At 42.1% G+C, this 14,960-nt stretch overlaps 1 protein-coding gene across 2 annotated transcripts; it reads right to left on the bottom strand.

The window, feature by feature from the left end:
• Positions 1-1,740: 1,740 nt before the first annotated feature.
• On the bottom strand, positions 1,741-14,009 carry mapk6 (mitogen-activated protein kinase 6). 2 transcript variants are annotated; one of them, XM_087793830.1, is made up of 8 exons: positions 13,868-14,009; positions 9,430-10,277; positions 9,030-9,347; positions 5,379-5,523; positions 4,988-5,152; positions 4,703-4,898; positions 4,414-4,531; positions 1,741-3,969 (listed from the first exon to the last, which is right to left on the bottom strand). In XM_087793830.1, exons 2-8 carry the CDS (start codon positions 9,664-9,666, stop codon positions 2,905-2,907), a joined length of 2,244 nt encoding a protein of 747 aa, XP_087649956.1. In that variant the 5' UTR covers positions 9,667-10,277; positions 13,868-14,009; the 3' UTR covers positions 1,741-2,904. The 2 variants fall into 2 exon arrangements, with proteins under 2 accessions (XP_087649956.1, XP_087649955.1); XM_087793829.1 differs by lacking the exon at positions 13,868-14,009 and adding an exon at positions 11,610-11,728.
• Between the last annotated feature and the right edge of the window lie 951 nt (positions 14,010-14,960).

Genomic DNA, 14,960 nt, shown 5'->3' with positions numbered 1-14,960 from the left:
TCATGATGTCTGGAGGACGTGCATTTACGACGTTACATTTAATTTCCTGTGTGCAGGGGTTTCTTAGCAACAGAGATCTCCTGAGGACTGTTGGTCCATTTTAGGTTAATAAAGTGATATTTTGGTGTCTGATATTGCAGAAAATCCACAGCCTTTTGTCAAGCTTCTTCGTGAGCTCCTGTCAATCATCCGAATGCAGGCCTCCTCTGAGCCCAGGTCTATTTATAGGACACTTTGTGTTCTAATTTTAAAATTTGGGACACTAGATATGGACTCTGAACTACAGCAACCTGAGCAGATTCTTCTGGGACGCACATGCTGTTGAATATGTGGATAAAGAAAAGTGTCATTTTTGTGTGTAATTATATGTTAAAATAATGGCAGAATAACAGGTAAAGACATAGAAATAATAATTCTTATATAAACCATAATAATGATAAAATGCAAAAAAATCTTAACTTTTTAATTTTTACACAGCCCTCATGGACTACATTTATAAATACTTTAGATATTTAGATTTGCACAATACAGACTGTAGAAATCTCTAATAAGGTTAAGACTTAAGTTCTTATCACAATGACCCCTAAACTCGGTTTTCCATTACAGTGACGCTGCAGAAAAACAAAACTCGTTCCAAATAAATGAATGAAATCAGAAGTAGGTCAGTTGTTACATTCATTTGTGCGGTTAACCAGCAGGACGGGTTAATACGCCTGTGACCAATTAGCGGCATGAGTCTTCCCTGAAGTGTCCATTCTTCGAAGGGAACCTTGTCCTCCAGGAAGATTAGTCTTAAACCTTGCACCTCGTCAGTCACGGTCATCGCCTTATCCGCTGGCTTTTATTTTTAACCTGGCAACACTCGTCCGTCTGTCCAGAGACGCTGAGAACGTGTGACGAGAGTTTTCAAGTGATCGGTGAAGAGTATTGGTTGATGACAGTGAGAACATGTTGGTTGGATGTTAACCTGTCAGCAGGTGTGATGCTCACACAGCTCTCTGTATGTTACATCCACAGAGGTCATGTTATTATCGAGTTCATCCGTCTGTTGGCAAAATAGCTATTCAGGAAATGTTGATATTATGATGAGAAACAGAAGCTTTTACTTGTATGGACCTTTTTTGAGCAGCTTTTTTTTTTAATATGACTGTGGCAACAACATGTGTTGCGTCGCTACACTTTTGAAAACTCTGGAATAGCAATTAGCTTATTAGTTAATAAGTCTAGTTAATAACAGTCAGCTAGTGCAAAATGAAGATTTTAATGGAGGAAACATCTCATTTTAAATGGGTCAGGTTTGGATTTAAACCCAAACAATTCGATTTCTGACTCGCAAAACAATTAAACATGGCTTTATTGGTAGCAATTACTTGGTCACCAGGTTGATCAGCGTTGGGACACTGAACCTTCACCTTCCTCCAGAACATTTTCCAAATAATGTTGGTCTCAGTCTATAGACGACAAGTATCAAGATACCGTTTCCCTGTATTGAACATTTGAGGCTGTCAATCTCAGCCGTGATGATGGCGTCGTGACGCCTCCTACTCCACACGCACGGAAACTGCCACGATTGCAGAATGCTTCAGCCACGAAGACGCGTGTCGGTTACGTAACGCCGCATGCCGGCGGGCCAAAGTCCTTCTACTCTCTTGGTAATTCAGTCCGTCTGCTTGGAAGTCGGAGAATCTGAGGCGATGCAACAATGAGTACCGTCTAGAAAAGAGGAGACGGAGGCCAGACTCTTTGCCAGTTATTTTATTTTTGAGATAATTCTGTAGAACAAGGGAACCAATGTTACAAAAAAGAATCATGTTCTACATGCTACACCTTCAACTAACTCATCATGCTCGCCTGGGAGAAAGTACATAGAAATTGAACAGAAGGGAACAATTAAAACTGACGTACGTTACACTTGACTTTCCTTGTACCTTCCTGTTGCCTCCATGCACGCAATTATTACATCAGATAAAAAAAATTAAGACTTTAGGTGCTTCTTGAACAAAGCCGTTTCTTTTTACTAAATGCACCCGTTAAAAAAAAAAAAAACAATCCAAGAAGATGATGGAAGATGGTAACTTACATCTGATCAATCCTAGCATACAATACAACACTTAGACGCCCGTGTGGTTCTGAATGAGGGTGGAAGTCGTTCCAGATCCGTCGCTCTTCAATAATCACATTGAAATAACAAGTTTTGCTAAAATAAATATCACACATCTGCTAGAAATAAATAATGATTACTCAAACACCTCACGATGAAACGCTCAACAGAGTCAGATTTCATCTACGTGACCACTTCATGGGATGGTCATGTGAGTAAAGCACTAGTGTGGCTCCGAGTGTCTCTCGCCGCTGTTACCTTGAGGTAGATAACACGTTTACATCAACGCCTACGATAATGGTGGCTGCTGGCATCATGTGTCAGATTTACAGTATGAAAGGTTTTTTTTTTTAACTCTTTGAAGTCAAAGGAATTCATTTAAAAAAAAAGGACATCCCACCCCAGGTCATGTGTTCCCAATTTTAGACGAGGCTGTTTGAAAGCACTTCATGAGCTTTAGGCTCGTGACCCGCCTCGTCCTGAACCTCTCGTAAACTCTCTCCGCTCATCCCTCACTGCGTCATCCTCTCTTTTGTCTACAGTACTGAAATGTGTGAGCGACGAGCCAGACGGTGAACCGACACCGGCGTAGCATGAATCTGTGACGGCCTTGGTGACCGAGGCTCAGAGTGACGACCGTAACTTTCCAAATAACAACAAAGCAACCTTCTCAACTCTTAAAAAAAGAAATTCTTAAAATAAGTAGTAAAAAAAAAAAGAAAAAAAAAAAGTATGAAATGGTTCAAGTACAATAACAAACCTTTAAAAAACGGTCAAGATTTGCACTTTGATGGAGATGGACTTCAGTTAAGATGCTTGAAGATGCTGCTGTAGGTTTTGTGGGCGATCTGTGGCGAGCATTTGACAGCGCAGGGTGTGAGGGACGCCTGGATGGACTTCAGAGGCAAGTCATCGGAGCCGCGGAAGCCCGGCAGGGCAAGAGAGTCCAGCTGCACATTAAGAACGATCTCTGTGCTCGTGGTGAGGAAGCTCTCGCTCAAATCCCTCTCCATGGCCTCCGAGGGCTCCAGCTGAGGGCCGGCCCCGCTCTCGGAGACCACCTCCTCCTTCCGACTGAACAGGCGGTCCAGGTAGCTGGTGTAAGTGCTCTCCTTCTGCAGGCTGTCCTCTGTGCGAATGTCCCAACATGCCTCATCGATCAAACAGCCGTTCCCTCCGACCTGCTCCCCAAAGCTCTCCCAGGGGTGTGTGGGCCAGGCACTGTCAGTACTGACGACTCCCAGTCCTCCTCCGCCCAGCTGGGCCAAGTTCACCAAGCACTTCTCCTCCTTCTCTTGGCTGATGGACTTTGAGCCAGGACGCGCTGCCTCCAGCTGAGACACAGAGGAGTTGAGCTCGTTCAGGAGGCCGACCTGGTTCAGGCCCGACTCCTGGCTGGGCTCCGGCTGCAGGCTCAGTTTGATGGTGCTCGCGATGAAGGAGTCAAAGTCGAAGCCTTGCTGGCTTTGAGGCTGCACTTGGTGTTTCTCCTGATCCTTGTCCTTTTCCGCTGGACACTGGGTCTTCTCCGCCTCCTGCAGGGCTATCTGGGCCTTCACCAGCCCGTTCTTCTCGCACTTGCTCTTGGCCTTGCGGTCGGCCTTCTCCTTGCTCTGCTGCTCCTTCCAGTTGGAGAGGTCGATGATGAGCTTGGGCTCGTAGTAGTGGTTGACTTCGCTGTCCCTCCAGATCAGGTTGTCCAAGTACGACGGGGACACGGCTTTGTAGTTGCAGGTGTGGCTGCACTGCGAGTCACAGTACTTGTTCTCGTGGTAGTCGTCGGTCCAGGAGCGTTCCAGGGAGTAGTCGTAGGACGGATCGTCCAGGAACTTCTCCCGATCTCCATCCACAAACTTACGAGGGTCGACCTTCAGGAAGAAAAAAAAACTTGTCAACTACAATAAATAACTGGTTAAGTTCTGTGTCACTCTTAGAGAGGGCATGTTGGCTTCATAAGTTTTTGGGTTTTTTTTACACAAAAACCAAGAAACAATCAACTTTTGCAGTGGATTATTGGAGTTGGAGCACTTTTTAATAACTTTGTTAAATAGACCAAAAGTTATTTAAGTCTCCAGATTATGCAAGGACTTTTTGGCAACAGAGTAGCACCGAAAATATTTAATAACACATCGTTACACAATATGTAAATGTATGCATCAGTCTGCCAACACACTTTGGCTCACTTCTCAGTTTGAAACAAGTTTATCAAGTAACAAACAGAAGTTTCTATTTCGTTTAATTAAAAGCCACCCGTCATGTTCTCAACATTATGACCGCAGAGATCAGTCTAGTTATGAACTTATGAAACACACCTGGACAACCTCCTCGTCCGTCACATCAGAAAGGGCACGTGGGTCCACCTGAACTTCATCTGGGTCGTGGGTACTGTGCAAGTGCCAGTCAGCCTCTGACAGCTGGCTCTCATGGAACCTGATGGAAGAAAAAAAAAAACTTAAGCAAACAGTAACAAGACAAACACTGGAGATCCAGGCAGGACTTGTTCTTCCAACGCAAACAAACCATAAACCTCACTCTTCAGGATGCAAAGACTAAATTTACGAGAGTGAAACGAAGATACATGTCCCGAGTTTCTGTAATTACCTGTCCCAGGTGTGACTGTGACTCTGATCCATGAGCAGGATATCATCGACTTCATCCTCAATGTGGAAGGGATGTAGAGAAATGGGCTCGTCCAGGGGAAAGGAGTAGTCTGCCATATAGGGGTGAGCAAGGGCCTCTTCTGCGGTCAAGCGATCCATGGGGTTAAAGGTCAAGATCTTCTCCAGGAAATCCAGGGCTGGATGAGGAAAGTAGGCAGAAAGATAAGATTCCGTTTCACAAACAAACCCAAATCTAAGAGTCTGATTCGTGGGAGTGAAAGAGCACCTTGAGGGCTGACGTCAGGCAGCAGCTTGGCCAGCGGAGTTTGAGGCATAGACATGTCGTTCCTGATGAACACGGGGATGACGCTGTTGAGCTCCTGTCGGTCTTCTTCTCTCAGCACGGGGATGGACTCAAGGATTAGCTGCATTTGCTCCAACTCATGGGCCCCTGAAACACAAGACACACATCAGGTGAGCCATTACACAACGTCCCCATGAGGCAGTGCCGATAATGAGAACAGAGAACTTGTTTGTGCTTGGCTGAGAGCCAGAAGCAAAATGCAACAATGACAGAAGGATATTAAAAAATATTGCCTCTTCAAACTTTATTAATTTAAAAGTAGAGAGTACCTGCGACATGCAAAAGCATCATCTTTTCAGAGAGCGACATTTACCTGCAAAGAGGGTTTTTCCGGTGAGCATTTCAGCAAAGATGCAGCCCGCTGCCCACATGTCAATAGCTTTGGTATAGTTGTTTGGAGAGAGCAGAAGACGGGGAGACCGGTACCACTTGGTCACAAGACCTTCAGAGAGGTGACCCTGATGGAACAGAACAGAGGAAACAAAAGTGTTTTATTCATCTTAAAAGATTCTGTATTTGATCATACTCTTGAATTCTACTACAAGACCAACTGTATTGTATCACTTTCCATACTGTGCGTCACAGACCGGTGTTTAAACCAACATGTGTAGGTTATAAACAGCATGTAGGAAATGACCCCAGCCAACTTGTCAGCCTGGCTTGCCAGGACCTGAGAGAGAATGTGGGCTTTAGGGGGGAGATCAGACACGTGCAGTCAGCACTCGGGCCAGTATAATCCTCCCACCGCCACATCAGTGACACCATTCTGCCTGCAGTCTCAGCTACTTACTGGGACAGAAGGACACGGCAAATAGAGGACGTACTAACTGGGTGTTTATGTGCACCCCACATGGGCTTCTTGGGAGAAGGGCGAGAGGAGGTAAAACAACTCCTGACTGCCCTTGTCCGGCCCATCATGCTGTAGTAGGGAGTTCAAAATGGTCACCAGTGCAGAGGGCTCAAGTTTCTTCCCTAATTTAGCTTCAATATTGATGGCATACTACCTAGAGGTGCAGTGCTGCTCAAAATGGCCTTGTTGTCTCAGGCTTAGCACTGGCATGCCATTGATTTCATTTCACATCTTTTGTTTCCTTTCCCTTTCAATGTCAAGAAGAAAACTCCGTTGCACAGCTAACAACAGGAGGTAAATCTGCCTTCAAAGTTTATGGTGGTAACTTTGAAAGAACATTTTTGCATAAGGTCTGCATGTTATAGAGAACAGTCCATAAGGAGGGAACAACTCCTGGAAACAACTGGAAAAAAGGACATAGGAAGAAACTATTGCATTAACCGCTCTATTGTGACTCATTGTGGAAAGCAGAAACTACATAAAAGTGAGTGATTTGAAGTAATACAAGTCGTGAAGTGGTGGAGTTACAAACAAGCCAACATTAAATCATCTGGTTTTCTCCAGGAGAATTAAAACAGGACAATAAAGCCACACTGGTAGGGGGTGAGAGAGTGTAAGAGTGAGCGAGAGCTATAGGTTTAGAAATAGGAACCTCTCCTGACTTTTAGTAGACCCTATAGTCGGAATTGGAATCTATCCCATTTTTTTCTCTGGGGAACTGGGTCACATGTGCGTGAACGCTTGGAGATTTGACTTGTATATGTAATGAGTAATTATTTAGGCGTAGCCAAGAAATGTATTTGCATTTTAAAAATGTAAATAAAAATTAACTTTATATAATGAAATAAAAGCAAAATGAATATTTCAGAAAAGTTTTTGCAGTCTACTTTTATTAACGGCGGATCAACTTAACGGTTAATAAGACTAAAAGCTAACATCAGATGGGCTACAGCACAGCGTCAGTACACACATCACTGGTTAGCTCATACCTGAGCAAACAAACCTTATTCAAACACGAAAAAAAAATTTGAGTGTAACATAGAAAGTGCATCATAAGTTATTTTAAAAAAAGTTGCTGACCAGATAAATAGAGTTGTGCTTGTATAGTGCCAAATCAGAATAATCCTAAAAAGACAATTATAAAATTAAAATAAAGGCTAAACGTTGGCACCTGAGCTGAGCTACCTCGACAGGACAAAGAGCTGGCTGGGAAAAAGAGGCGAGGAGGGGGTGGAAGTTGGATGACTGCACGTGAATTCTTGTCATTCTTGACTCTGGGCCACCATGAGGGCTGACCACAGTGTTCACACGGACCAAAAAAAAAAAAGCTAGCTTTCTCAGAACAAAGAGAAGATAAGACAGAAAGAACATGACGTCTAAATGGATTAAAGCAACCAAATTGTACTTCTCTAAAGTCAAGCTACAGTTGTGGAAAACTGGTGGTGCTTGTATTGGTTCTTCTCAAGTGACTTGGCGAGGTATTACCATGAATAAAAATGTGATCAGAAGCTATCGTGTGTACACATCTTATGACGTTAGGGCTAGTTGCGGAAGCCAAGTTTCTCTATGAAGTTGTTTCGGAGTGTCGGACCACAATGCCATTTATACAAGGGCACCTCTGAAACAAGACCTCATTTGGTATGAAATACGAGACGCCTCCCATCAGGTGATGAAAGCCACGCTTTGAAAAAGCAGTTAATAGGGATATGAGAACTTCCCCTTACCTTTAAAAAGTACCATTGTTTTCAAAGAGACATAGACTAAACAACAGCAGAGTCCAACTTCTAAAAAATAGAGTTTTTTTTAAGGCAGTCAATTAGTTCTATATAGCAACAATGACATGTGAATTTGTGAATTAAAATTTTGTGTTTACTCTTTTGTATCAACACAGCCCTTTGTAGCTCAGCAGGATCTTGATAACACAGAGTCCAACACATAAAAGCCCTGTTTGATCATATTATCGAATTAACCAGACTTCAAAAGCTGTTAAGAAGCACTGGACAATGACGTGAATCCAAAGAGAGACCAACTAAACATTACAGTTAAAGTCGAGCACTAAAAGTAATTCAAACAAGTTAGGTAATCCCCAATTACACAGTCAGCTAGGCTTTTATCTCAAAAAACCATGCAGTTAAAAACAGGGATTAAGTGAAGAATAGCATTCTGACAAAGCTGCTCTTTAGTGTTGAAAAACTCCCCACTGAAGGGACTAAGTATAATTTAAAGATGACTTGCTTCTTCCCAGCAACAGTGAGCCCTGCTCTCATATTTTTACAAGACGTGACTCATAACAATACAGCAGTCAGGGCTTCATCGTTATTCACAGAAAACAATCAGACTCCCTGTTAGACACATCCGACTATTGACGGTAGTGAATGACTTCATGTTCACCAGAATGGATGCGTCAAATGAACCCATATTCAGATCTGGCTGACTAATCTTAGACACGTGTACATACGTCTGTGTCTGAGCTATAAGAAGAACCAAAGCTACGGAATGAAACCTCTCAACCTACATTTCCCTCACACAACGCCACCATATGGCATTCAAGTGAATTTCCTCATCCCTTTACGAGGCGACACGAAAGCACAAGGGGCAACTGAGTCCGTCCACCTGGCAACAATTAGACAAGGTAATCCATCTGCTCATTGTTAAAGCAAAAAGCAGATCCCCTTTATAACAGCCACAACAGTTTAGACAGCAACAGAGCAGAGTTGCATATGTGTTTTACCATCCGATTACCAAAACCTGGAGTTTCCCCAGGCCAGCACTTGTTTAGTTCAAAAGCAACACATTTTAATAATCTAGTTAAGACACTTTCTTAATTTACAACTACATTAGCACATTTAAGCCCTGTGTTAGTAGCGATTAGGGCTGAAACCCTCATGTCCCGTGTCGATGAACCTTATGGTTTGAATTTTCCACAACGTCACCTCCTCAAGAAAGGCAACAAGGCGTTAGTTACTCACAGGACCACATCCTGTATTATTTACTTCCTGAGAGGAAACTGCGTCGCCCTAGAGAGCAAGGCACTTGTGGGCAATAACAGTAAACATCACATGCAATCTTCTGAGCCTCTCAAAGTGAGCATTCTATTCGAAAAAAGGATCCTACCTTGTGCGAGTAGTGAGGATCCATAATGCGGGCAAGACCAAAGTCCCCGATCTTTAGCACCAGGTCTTCTGTGTTGACGAACAGGTTAGCAGGCTTGAGGTCCCGGTGCAGCACATTGGCAGAGTGGATGTACTTGAGACCCCTGAGGAGCTGGTACATGAAGAGTCTAGCGTGGCCCTCTGAGAGGAGACCCCGGTCTAGGAGCTGACACAGGTCTGTCTCCATGTACTCTTGCACGATGTACACCGAGTTGACCTCAGTGAGGGAAACCACGTCCTCTGTAAGGCTACGGCCATTGGGGCCCAAAGTCTCAAACACCTGGAAAAGAATCCAAGAGAAGGTTATAAGATAAACCTCTGCTATAATATAGTAAGAAATGTATACAAGTGTTCAACTGTACCTTTACAATGTTGTCATGATCAAGTCGCCTGATGATCTTTATCTCCCGGAGGGCGTGCTTGACACTCTGGGGGTCGGTCAAGATGATTTTCTTCACAGCCACGCGCTTGTCACAGTCGGTGTCAACCGCAGAGAACACCAAACCGTTCCCTCCATAGCCCAAAGGCTTCAAGTCCATGTAGCGGGAACCCAGGTCGAAACCATGGATGTTCATCAGAGACTCGAACTTCTCTGCCATGTTTACTTGTTAACTTGAACTATCAAGCTCCTGTTCCTAATGTTTGGTCCTTTTATTAGCCAAATGTTGACACCAAAAGACAAATTTAGATCTCACTGCCTCTGAGGCTGACCCGACTAAACGCTGACAGCTTCCAAGTATCCCTCCACCCACGTCTGACTGTCAAATGCAGAATAATATAGTATAGTTGTAATTGCTCCCCATTTTGGCTAGGAAGGTGGAAATAACTCAAAATAAGAAACCTTAAATAGTGCTGAATTTGATTCTTGGAAGAAGAAAAAAAACACAATTTGTACAGCCTTGCGTCTATTGTACTTAATGGAATGGACTATGAGGCCAATTAAAAATCACTTAAACTAGAGTTCATGTGGTGAATTGCATCCTCGCAAAGCAGATACATTCAGTGTATTTACTGGTCCTGAGCAGCTTCATATGTGCCAAAATGCACTTTTTGAATCTAGATTTTCCTTTTCGTCGTCTGCGGTTCAAAACAAAATCCGGAATGTTTGGGCCGTGAAGTCTTCAGAGAATTGATACACCCTCAATGATCGGGTGGCTCCAGCTCACCGCAGTCACAATCAAAACTATCCTCCATTTTATTTGAATATAATCTGGAAGACAAAAGAGAACAAACACACAAAATCACTTATGAGTGTTAATATTTGAGCATATCAAATAAGTCTTAGCAATAACTGGTATGAGCAACAGAAGAGATTGTTAATACAAAGCCGAGTTCTGTAATCGAATAGGGCTTAAAGTAGGGCAGCAAGATACATGGAAAAACACGGTTGATATTAACACATGTGATATGCAGAGATGAAAGAGATTTTTTTTATGATTCTACGTATAAAATGGGCACAACTCACAACACATGACGAATCAGAGAAAAGTTCTCTGCAAGTCATTCAGAAACTAAACACCGGCTACATGAAAGGGAAACAAATCCCCGCAGCCACCTTCGACAAAACCACAAGGAACTTAACCCTGTATATTTACAGACAAAAACTCCAGACCATATTCCAGTGAAGTTAGGCAAGCAAAAGACAAACCAGTATTGATGAATGTTTTGCTTCTCACGCTCCTCTTGACGAAACTCAAAAGTGACAAAAACTTTTAATAGCAGCCAATTAAAGAGGATTCTGGTAAAGGAAGCCGCGACAAATGTAATTCTCAAAAATCTTTATGTTGAATATATACACCCGTGCAATGTAAATAAATGCAATATTTTAGTTGCAGACTCATTTTTTTTGTTTGTAGAATAATGGAAAGGGAATCCATCTAGTTTCCTCATTGGAAAGTAATAGTTGCGATCTTAATGTTTAATCATTATATGTTTTTTCACGATGTATCTCTAGAAAAGAAGATCGAAACAATACCGTTCCCAGGACCAGTTTGAAGAAGCGAGACAGTGACTTCTTCGTCAGCTTCAGTTTCACGGTTGTGTCATTAATAGAAACCAAACCCTCCCCCGCTGGCTTTAGGCGCTCACTACCTGCTCCTGGGTATCGATGTGACCGTTGAATAACCGTCTTATTACCACTTCACGACTACGATTAAACCAAAATGGCAGAAAAGAAAATATACACATTTTTTCTCTCGTTAAATATTCTTGAAACCCGGTTTCCCTTGTGGCCTCTGTGACCGGGTGGAGGAAACAAACACAAGCTATTCTCCTCGAGGATGTTCGTAAACCCAATGACAAAAAAAAAAATCGATATACGAAACACAAATAAGACGTATTACTGTGAATTTAAACCTGTCCACGTTAAAAAATATGAGACTAGATTCTCCTCAGTGACTCGTCGACGCCGCAGACAAAGGCGCCGTTGACACGACTGACTACGTGGACCAGCTTCTCTTTGGTCCCACGGCTGACAAAAACCAGCTCCTAAAATACACACGGGAAGACACGGCACGACGGAGAACCATTACATGCTACTTACAGTCCGTATTCTTGTCATGGGAAACGTTTCTAAAGCCGTTAAAACCTATAAATAGCGCCGCTGCTCCCGCTGCTCGCGCTCAGACGATCTGTTGCAATCGCCATTGAGGCAGGGCAGAGCTTGGCGAGATCACGTGACGTCACGGCGCTGCGTTTACGGCAGTAGGAAATCTTTCAACAACTTTTTTTGTTTTAGAGAGGATTCCGTGGAAATCATTATTGAAATCAATTTGTTTACTCCAGTATCGGTTATTATGATAGCGACGCAACATTCAGCATTTATCAATATGAATCAACAAACGAATGGGATCAATGTCTATTGTATTATTTTCTAAATGGAGTAGCGAGCCTTTACGCTTTAAAAACACGTTTAGATTCCATCAAAAACCCGGGACTACATTCCTTTTCTCTATTAACCACACACAAGCTTTTTAAAAGAATCACATTTTTCACATATATTTAGAAGTGAGCGGGCGTTTCGTCAAATTGCAAATTCTCCGACTGCCTGTGAACACACCAAGCATCGAGCGACTAGCCGGTCACGTGACGGTGATACCCTTTGAAATCCAATAAAAGGTGTTTAATAAAAATTTTAACAGGGAACTAAAGCAGCTTAATCGAATTAAATCACACGCGAATACGTAATAAAATAAAATACGTAAGTGTCGAAAAATGACTATAATAATGTCATTTAAGAATGATTTAAGAATATTTACACGAACCTTACTTGTTGTTTACTTCTGTCGCTTCAAGTTATTCATCATTATCAATTATAAACTCTTCAGATTGCTACTGTTGCTACCTTCGGTTGTTTTTTTCCGGTAGATGTCCTCCCTTGTTGTTCACTCTCCAGTGGTTTGTTATTGTCAGATTATGACACACTTAGTATTAGCGGTTCGAATGGGAAAATCCCACTGACAAGTCCTTCACTCTGGATTTAGAATCCATCTGCCAAATATTTCTCCACAGTCGGACATTCTTATAATCCACTCAAATCTCATCAAAACAAAAAACTAGCGTGTTTTTTGTATCCCTCCGTGTTGATGATTCCTCCTCAGCGCGCGGATGCTGTGAATGGACGCAGCATCACCGCCGCAGCATCAGCATCCGCAGCCAGACCATGTGGGGACCCATGTGCCCGAGAATGCAGATGCTTGAGACGGGCCGGGGTGGGCTCTGCGATGCTGATGCCGTGCACTGCATGCACTCTGCGACAGAGAGGCGGCTGCACATCGTCTCGTAATAATCTGAATTAAAAAAAATGTACATTCTCCAAGCAGCAACGTCAGTCAGTTGAGACTGAAGCATTCCTGGCATGTACGTTATGTAATAACTGTGTGTAGCTACAAATAGACGAAACTAAAAAGGTAACTAAGGTGTAAATAAGGTGTTAAGACTGGAGAATCGTTTTGAATATTTTCTTATTATATTTTTCTTTAAACGATATACAAATATTTATTATACGAATGATTATGTCTAAGGGAGACTGTGGGATCGATATTAAATTGTAACAGACCCAAATTGTTTAAAATAATACATGGATAAAATCAGTTGTTGAAGTTTATTAGAAAGAAAGCTCACCACTGGAGTTATTTAAAAAAAAAAAATACATTATAAAACACACAATAAAATAATGTAGAAAGGACAATAATATGAGTGAGGGAAGAACTTTAGGTCAAGCAACATTAACAAATGTCTATAATGTTAGAAATGAATACCAAATTATTTGCAGAATATATAGTAAGTATAATTGATTTATAAAATATCAGAATGATTTGATAAAAATGTCTATACTGTTAGAAATCAATACCAGAATAATGGGGAAAAGTTACTTACTTTTGTTTGCCATTTCAACCCATGTAGAGACAATAAACCATTGTTCTTTCATTGCAAGATTATGTCCATCATAAAGGGTCTCACCCTTTGTTTAATGATCAGTACAACCATAACATCTTGTCCTCGCTGATATAACTCACATTAACAGCTATCAATCATTAGATAAGTGAATGGAAAACTAGCACAGTGGCCTGATACTTTCATTTAAATGCTTTGATACTAAACCTGCAGTGCTTTCATGGTCATATAATGAAAGTCTAGTGGGTCACAATTTGTTCCTTAAAAAAGCTTTGCTAAGAAAAACATTAAAAAAAAACTCTTTCATCCCCTCTTAGACACACATGTAGATGTTAGTATTAAAACTAGTGGGTGTTATTAACATGTTAATATAAACCTGACACTTTTCATCTGTTCAATTCTCACCGAGAACGGAGGTCTCCTCAAACAAACGCAGCAACATGTTGTCATCTTGTGAAGTAAATCCAACAATAGTCCGGGCAGGTGCACCACTTCCACCGGAGTCCAGGAGTTGAGTGTATTCCCAGAGTATTTTCTTTTTCTGCTGTGTTGTTCTACTCCATGTGCCTCTAGTTGTGAGGTGGAGCTCAACGGAGAGTTATTATAGTCCAGACCAAAGATGGGAGGAGACTACAGTGTGCTTGACAAGTCAGTGTGTCAGAACCTGCGGTCAGCAGTTTCTGTTTGTTCATGTTGTGATTCCACACCTGCTGTTCAGTCACATTGAGAGAAATATGATGGAATATTTTCCTATTTAAACCCCCATGGGTTGATCATTTTCTTCCTTATGCTTTTAAACAACAAATATAGTTGACCTACAACACCAATCTAGAATTTCCCGTTTGTCTCTCCCTCAGTCTTCCTGCAGGACCGGTTGAATCTTTTGATGTGTCTGATCAGGCAGATTGCTGGAACCTCATCAGGAAATGTGTGTGTGTGTGTGTTTGTTTGATATTCAAACTAGAGTGCTGCAGGCTCCAGACCAGCTGTCATAATATGTGAATGGACAAATGATGAAAAAGCAGGCCGTGTGTTTTTTGCCTCTCAGATTTTTTGCTGCACAGATAAGGTCACATAAAAATAAGAAGAACATAAGAAAAGAGCAGTGTTGTCTTTGGCTTTATCTTGACAGAACGAACATGAGTTCAAATAACCTACCATTAATCCTAACAAACTAATAAATAGATTGACTGATTGAAAGATAGATATGTTGATATTATGTAACAACCTAAAGTACATATGCGTGATGCTTGTACACAGTCAGAGACCTTTATGTAACAGTTTAGCTCTCTGGACCCTGAAACAAAGGTTGTGTTCAAGTCTTTCTTCAACCCTGGGCCGGGGTCTTAAGAGATACCACTCGGAGATCTCAGTCCCGCCCATGCTGAGAGTCCACTGATTGTGTATCTGCTGAACAACCTCATCTAGTTTCGGCTAACCACAAAGGAAAGCCGTAAATGTTGTGCTACTGACGCAATGTGAGGTTTGACCCCTTCTC

The sequence above is a fragment of the Callionymus lyra genome, chromosome 6 (genome assembly GCF_982586985.1).
Source record: "Callionymus lyra chromosome 6, fCalLyr1.hap1.1, whole genome shotgun sequence".
Taxonomy (NCBI): Eukaryota; Metazoa; Chordata; class Actinopteri; order Syngnathiformes; family Callionymidae; genus Callionymus; species Callionymus lyra.
The sequence above is the reverse complement of the archived record's forward strand: the minus strand, read 5'-3'. Positions and strand labels throughout refer to the sequence as shown.

Bases quoted from the DNA above. Each gene is read 5' to 3' on its own strand.
- mapk6 (XM_087793830.1), bottom strand. From the start codon at position 9,666: ATGGCAGAGAAGTTCGAGTCTCTGATGAACATCCATGGTTTCGACCTG. The intron at 5,524-9,029 runs GTAGGATCCTTT...CTGTTCCATCAG, and splicing joins ATCCTCACTACTCGCACAAG to GGTCACCTCTCTGAAGGTCT. The intron at 4,532-4,702 runs GTAATTACAGAA...TTCTTCCATCAG, and splicing joins CACAGTCACACCTGGGACAG to GTTCCATGAGAGCCAGCTGT.